At 52.1% G+C, this 7,350-nt stretch overlaps 1 protein-coding gene across 1 annotated transcript in view; it reads left to right on the top strand.

Moving 5' to 3' along the window:
• Nucleotides 1-3,648: 3,648 nt before the first annotated feature.
• Nucleotides 3,649-7,350, top strand: part of LMOD1 (leiomodin 1 (smooth muscle)) — a gene marked incomplete at its 3' end in the record, with an annotated part of 19,857 nt that continues 16,155 nt past the window's right edge. Inside the window, exon 1 of the mRNA XM_009335105.1 lies at nucleotides 3,649-4,037. Within this exon, the coding sequence (XP_009333380.1) occupies nucleotides 3,777-4,037 (261 nt within the window). The remainder of the gene's footprint in view (nucleotides 4,038-7,350) is intronic.

Below are 7,350 nucleotides of genomic sequence, written 5' to 3'. Positions count from 1 at the left end.
TTTGCCCTTAGTGAAGCCGTGTTGGCTGTCACCAGTCACCTCCTTATTTTCCATGTGCCTTAGCATAGTTTCCAGGAGGATCTGCTCCATGATCTTGCCGGGCACAGAGGTGAGACTGACTGGCCTGTAGTTCCCCGGGGCTCAAGGGCTTCCCGGGGTTTTCTGAATCTCCCTGCGGCCAGGAGTCGGTTCCTTTCCCGATATATAATGTCTCCTCCACACGTCCCTCGCTCTCGCATGAGCAGGTGGTTTGTGGAGGGAAGTTTTGGGTGAAGTTGCAGTTGGGTTTGGGAGAGAGGCGGTTTCTCTCGCTGGCCATGGGACCAAGATGTTCCAGAGCAGCCGCGTGTCTCAACCGGGCAGGGAGATGTCACTTGCTTTCTCAAGGAACATCTTATAAAATGAAAAAAAGATCAGTGCGTTTAACCTTTCCTCCTGCAGGCTCTGAAGGAAAGGGCAATAAAACAGATTAGAGGAATCCATTCCATTTTCAGTTGTCTTTTATCAGCTAATAGGAAAAAATGAAGGGACATGGACGGTCCTCGGTGGTGGCACGAGAGATGGGGGCATGGAAAGCTTTCCCAGCTCTGCCAGAGACCCCGTACACGCACCTGGAAAAGGTACTTAATCTGACTGTCTCAATTCCTCATCTCTAAGACGTGGCTAATCACGTTGCTGCATTTCAAAGGAGTGTTGTGTAGAAATATTCATTAGTGCCTCCGAGGTGCTCGGTTGCTATGGAGATGGGGATCCTGATAAACGCAGAGACTGACGAGCCTCAGCGGAGGTTCGGAGCTGCTGGGCGCTCCTCTGCGCCAAACCGCACCGCACCGCACCGCACCACGCTCTCCTGACTGACACAGCTTCAAAGGGCCGGCATCAAGCCCGCGGCGGCTGGAGCCAAGGGTCCCCGCACGCATCCCCAGTCACAGTTGCTGGGAAAACCAGCCAGTGCAGACATATCCAGAGCTCCTTTTATTCTGGGGTGAAAGCACTAGATTTTCTTTCGGTGTTTTCTTTCTTACGGCACTGAGAACTCTGTGGAATATGGTGCAGCCAGAGCTATGCAAATATCCCCATCTAAAAAGAGACGTATGACAGCCAAGATAAATTGCAGTAAGACCATCCGCTATAAACCATGACAAGTTTAGGGTGACCCCTGCTTCTCTCCCGGCTTTTCTGCTAATGAAGGAATATATCTCTGCAAAACTCTGACTCTGTGTTACCTCTGCGTAGCCAGCTCTGCAGCTCAGTGGAGGAGAGCTCGGCAGAGGTGGACTCCTGAATCGGGAGGATGTGTGATACTTCAGGAGAAACTCGAAGCCTCCCAGGTCACGTTTACGGCTTCTTAGGGAACTCCGTGTCTGGTGCTTCTCATCACAGGAGTCAAGATTCAGGAACAACCCTATCAAGGTGTCAATAGTGATTTTATTTTGTTGCAAACCGATTTACAACACTGGAAAGAGTCAGGAAGGAAAGGCAGACAGACAGAAAGACAATTCCAGGTTTTACTCGCCAGTGGAAAGGTTCTTTCTCTGGTTTAGCTTTGCAGATTGTCCCTGGGGCTGTCCACGTTACCCTGTCCCTGGAGCCAGGAGTGGCACCCGAGAAAGCTTGGGTCTTTCCTGGAAGAGGGAGACATGTAGCTATGATTCCTCACTACCTTTTTTTCGTGCCCTCTCCAGTTGGGAACTGAGCTTCCAGTTTGTCGCTTACCTCTTACAAGCACTTGCCATTTGCTCCTGGTGACTGAGCGCAGCGACACCATGTAGAAATACCAGGCATTTGGCCATTCCTTCCACCCCCAGACTCCGTTAACTCAAGTTTCTCTTCCAGAAGACACAGTGTTAAAACCTTTTGGTGTATCCTGAAAAGGAACCAGACAGCACGTTAGAGAGGTCCAGGGCTATAGTAAGGTGGAACAAGCAAGACACTCCTTTGGCTTCTGCGGGCGAAGAGGGCACCAAATGGACACCAATACGCTAAATTCACTGTGGTTCCTGTTGCATTCAGTGCTGTTGCAGCCATGGCAGTTTTGGGGGGAGGGAAGGAGAAGAGCCTGACTGGGCTGAGACCAGAAGAAGGCGAAGGGGATGGCCGTGTCCCTCCTAGTCCCTTGGTGAAAGTGAGCACCAAGACAAGGGTCATGATATCAGGGAGATAGAAGTGAAGTGGGATGAAATTCAACACGGCAATGTTTAAGGTTATGCACTTGGAAACTAAAACCAACAGTTTCTTCTCCAATCTGGAAAAAATCTCAGTCGTGCTGGTGAATCATAGGAAGGCTATGAGCAGGAGCTGGGCGCTGTGATGCTGGAGAGAAATGAAATCTTAGAATGCAACAAGAAAGTGCGTTTCCCGTCAAGATGGGGAATGTCTAGTTTGTAACACAAGGCATTGGGAGACTCACCTGGAGCACGCTCTGCCTGTGTTCAGGACGGGATTTGAGCCAGGGAGGTGGGCAGAGAAGGCAATTAGACTGATGAGGAAAATCTTATGAGAGCTTATTTTACGGAAGGAGACCAAAGGGCTGCTTGCTTGGACTAGCAAAGAGAGAGGCCTGAGAGCAGGCAGTAGATGTTAGGAGGATGATAAAAGGATGAAGAAGGGATGAAGTTGGCAGCATAACGAATGGGGGCAAAGTGCTGTGCATGGGGCAAAGCTGCCTTGAAATTTGGAGAGAAGAGCCTATCTGCCTCTGTCCCTCTGGGAGAATTTGCAGGTGCCAGTAAGCTTCTTTATGGATTAGGTTGATGGAAAGTAGGTGCCTCCAGCCAAAGCCCAGGCTTAGGGCACTGCCTGAACCAGAAGCAGGAGAGACTCAGGAATTTAGTCTGTGCAGAAGGAGGGATGTCTGTGGGGCTTGGCGAGGGGGAAATGGGAGTGTTGTGATGAAGAGCAGCTGCAGAAACACCCCTGCAGAGGACAGGGAATCAGCAGAAGCTCTGATAAAGCGACCCAGGGACGGTGCTGGGGTCAGATTTTGCGGAGCGAGGAGCAGGCACCGGGCTGGGCTCGCACTCGCTGCCTGCTTCCTCCCCGCTTCAAAGGCGCTGGACTTTGCACATCCTTCGTAAAGAAACCAGTCTGCACCAGAACATAACCCCCCACCACCTCTCTCCCGAAGGGAAAAAAAAACCTGCACAGATCCTGGAGAGCAGCGGGATAAAGATGAAAACTTTCTCTGGGGTGGGCGCTTTATTGCCGATTTCAGCCAAGAGCTGTCACTGTCACAGCAGAAACTCTCCCCTCCTGTAACGGAGGAGACGACCCATATCTTTGGAGCCACTCTGACCTTTTTATTAGCCCTCCGGCACCGGTGGGCACATGCTAGAGATCTGCCTTCCCCACCCCCAGATCCCCAGCCTGCCAGCTTGTGCATTTTTGCGTGTTTTCTCACTAGGTTGGCCCATTGCCTTTAAAAGGCTAAATGCTCCGGACTAAATTTGGTCATGCAGCTCTGCATGGTTCCCTGGAATGTCCTCGGGTTTCAGGCTCCTCTGATAGCACCATTCCCCGCCTCCCGCTGGGCTCCATTGGCTTCCCAGCACCCGAAATCGCGGCTGGATCCTGTTATTGGCCGACTCTTGGACCGAGGGATGTCCCCTCTTCATAACTACTATATCCCGGGCTGCAGCGATTGAGAGCTGCTGAGATTTAACACTTCAGCACCTGCTGCTGCTGGGGGAAGCAGTGTTGGAGCTTCGGCTTCTTTTTTTTTTCTCCTTCCTTGGGTACCACACACAACCGCAACCGTGTCTCGCCAGCGAGCCAAGATGTCCAAAGTGGCCAAATATCGGCGACAAGTTAGTGAAGATCCAGATATTGACAGTTTGTTGTCTACTCTGTCTCCAGAGGAGATGGAAGAGCTGGAAAAGGAGCTGGATGTGGTGGATCCAGACGGAAGCATCCCTCTGGAGCTCAGTCAGAAAAACCAAACAGAAAATTCCCCACCTGGCCCGCAAAACTGCGAGACAATGCTCAATCACTGCGAAAAGGAGACCAGGAAACTTATTCAGAGGGAACACTCGGTGGACGTAAGTCACATCTCCCCACGCTTGAGCTGTTTCTGTGAGAAATGCAGGGGCATACCTGTGAACTCCGCTGGGCTGTTTTAGGGGACGAGATGGAAAACACGAACCCCGAGAAAGGCGTGCTGTGCTTGCTAAAGAGGAATAGCTGTCGTATAGAGACCAGAGGAGCGAGGCAGGGAGCTGGTCCAGGCACTCCGGGAGGGAACAGGGTATTTCATGAAATCCCGGTGTTACTCGCAAAGCCAAAACCTGTGCCAGTGTCAGGGATTTTCTCTCTGCCCCTGCTCTAACATCCTTTGGCAGGGCTGGGAGCAGAGATGGTATATCGGCGACAAGTTAGTGAAGATCCAGATATTGACAGTTTGTTGTCTACTCTGTCTCCAGAGGAGATGGAAGAGCTGGAAAAGGAGCTGGATGTGGTGGATCCAGACGGAAGCATCCCTCTGGAGCTCAGTCAGAAAAACCAAACAGAAAATTCCCCACCTGGCCCGCAAAACTGCGAGACAATGCTCAATCACTGCGAAAAGGAGACCAGGAAACTTATTCAGAGGGAACACTCGGTGGACGTAAGTCACATCTCCCCACGCTTGAGCTGTTTCTGTGAGAAATGCAGGGGCATACCTGTGAACTCCGCTGGGCTGTTTTAGGGGACGAGATGGAAAACACGAACCCCGAGAAAGGCGTGCTGTGCTTGCTAAAGAGGAATAGCTGTCGTATAGAGACCAGAGGAGCGAGGCAGGGAGCTGGTCCAGGCACTCCGGGAGGGAACAGGGTATTTCATGAAATCCCGGTGTTACTCGCAAAGCCAAAACCTGTGCCAGTGTCAGGGATTTTCTCTCTGCCCCTGCTCTAACATCCTTTGGCAGGGCTGGGAGCAGAGATGATACTCCTAGAAGGCGGCTGGTGGGGCCGGTGCAGTGACAGCGATCCCTTGGGCTGCGTTTCTTTTTCCTCCTGTTTTTTTTCCTTTGGAGATCTCCAGACTCTCGGTCCCTTCGGTTCCTCTTGTGCAAAAGCTTAAACAGTCTCTGGTTCTTGTGGAATAAAAAAAGTTTGCTGCTTTGTGGAAATCGCCCCGAGAAGCAGGTTTTGCCCCAAGCCGTTTGTTTCGTATTTATAGTTCAGTTAAAATTCATTCTTTTATTTTGATTTGGATACACTTATCTCCTTCTTTTCACCTGGCAAATCCTTTAATAGCTTGCTTTGAGCTAGAAAGCTTCATGCCAGTCCCTCTCGTCTCTTTGTGCCTTGCCTTAGTGGGAGCCAATCCCACTTCTCCGTAACATTTATTAACCTCTGCACTAAGAATATTTGGTATGTGCTTCGTGCGTGGGAGGCTGGGAAGCATTTGGTTTCCCTAGTTTTTCACGGCAGGCTGAGCCAGCAAGTGAAAGAAGGAGAGTCTTCAGCTATTTATCCCTGTAGTCACGGGCAGATTTCATGTCCCAGGCTGGATTCGCATCTGCTGTGACGGGACAGGGCTGAGGAGTATCAGCAGCGTAAGCAGAGCAGAGGCTTATGTGGATACCCCTCTTAAGAGACTGCTCTGGCTCCGATTCCTTATCTATTCCAGGTCACCCAGCAGTACTCTGGATCTCCCAGCTGAGTAATTGAGCTCTAACTAGCCCATGAGCACTTGGAAATAGCTCTTTATGGATATGTACGGAGTTTATTACAGGAGGGTCCTCTCCTGACCGGGGCCTGGGAGAAAACAGGGAGAAAAAGATGAAAATTCAAGCTATAGGAGAAATAAATGAAGGTTTATTTTGGAGACAAGGGGTTAAACAGTTCCCCCCACCCCTCTCCAAGCTCGGGCTTGTGCCGCCTGGGAGCTTTCCTCTGGCTGTGAGGACAAGGCACTCGCAGACTTCACCTTCTATATGTGGCGTTTGGCGTGGGCTGGGGGACGGAAAGCACCGTGCCCCTCGCCACGAGAGTATTGGGTTTATTTTCCCTCCGGTGGGCTGGTGGAAAATTTCCCCGTGGTGAGGAGCTGCAGGTGCTGCAGGACAAACCTGCCTGGAAAGAGAAATGCTGTTATGTGGGACCAGTTATCCCAGCGATGCCGCAGGGTTTTGCACTGGTTTGCAGGTGATCCCGGCTTGCAGCCAGCACTGAGAGCCAACACTGAAAAAGCTGCTTTTTCAGGCAAGGGGAACTCTTGTGTTCAGCCTCACTAGTGATGCTATTTTGGTTTTAACCGTGGGAAGACAAGAAGTCGACTGGGAATTGGGATAGGGAAGGGTCCATGATCAGGACGAAGGGAGGAAATTTGTGGTTTTTAGAAAAAGAGAGCTGGGAAATTGTCTGGTTAAAGACAACGTTATTTGGAAGACGTCTGAGAGTGTGTGTGTCTCTGTGTGCTGCGGGAGAGGACTCAGGATGGTGGCAAGGGATGGCACGGGGAGGAGAGGTGCCCCGGGAGAGGGTGTGCAGCTCCGGCTGGTGGGAGGGCAGCGACGGAGGTCCTGAGAAAAGTGCTCGTGCTCTCCTTTGAACTTCAGTAGCTTCAGGCCGTGGAAGACAAAGCAAGTTGGCTGCTGGTCAAATTTGTCAGTGAAACTGGCCCAGTTAGACTGCATTGCAGTAACTGGATACAGCAGAACTGAATTTCGTCTTCTATTTCAATCCCTGGAGGCCAAGAAAAAAATATCCTCCACCCCTTCCTCCTTGGCATTGTTAGGACCTGGGATTAGCACCTAGAAAATGCCAGCTCGCAGTGCCGGCAGGTCAGCCCATGCCAGCGGTGCAGCTGGGCCGTTGCTCCACCGTGGGGCACGAGGACGGGATGGGATCGTCGGACTGCAGAAGCAATCGCAGAAACCAGCCCGGGAAGCCGATGGCTCCCTCCATCCGAGGAAGCCGCAGGGCTGTGTTTTGCTGCAGGACCGGGTGAGAACACGGAGCCATCCGGAGCATCCCAGGCGGCTCCCGAGCTCTCACCCGTCTGCTCAGAGCACTGAGGCCTGTGATGACAAATCCCTCTCTCATATCAGTGGATTTCACATTGCAGCAGGCAGCGAAGCACTTGTGCCTGCCAACACAGGCGTTGTGGCTGCACACCCACAGGGGGGTGGCATTCCCCCAGCCGAATGCAGGCATCACCCCATCGATGTCCGTCCCAGCCTCCCTCCCTTGACGGCTCCCAGCATTGTGCATCACAAACCCACGCAGCGCCCGGCATCCCTGGTTAAACGCATCGGGCAGAGCCTTGGCGAGCGAGAAGTGGACGTGTGAGCACGGGAGGGAAGCGCGGGCACGAGGGCAGGGAAGGAATGGGAGGTCCTTCCAGTGGGACTGGCCCTCTGAACATCTG

The sequence above is a fragment of the Pygoscelis adeliae genome, unplaced genomic scaffold (genome assembly GCF_000699105.1).
Source record: "Pygoscelis adeliae isolate BGI_AS28 unplaced genomic scaffold, ASM69910v1 Scaffold472, whole genome shotgun sequence".
Taxonomy (NCBI): Eukaryota; Metazoa; Chordata; class Aves; order Sphenisciformes; family Spheniscidae; genus Pygoscelis; species Pygoscelis adeliae.
Note: the sequence above shows the minus strand (reverse complement) of the source record. Positions and strands in the feature narration are given on the sequence as shown.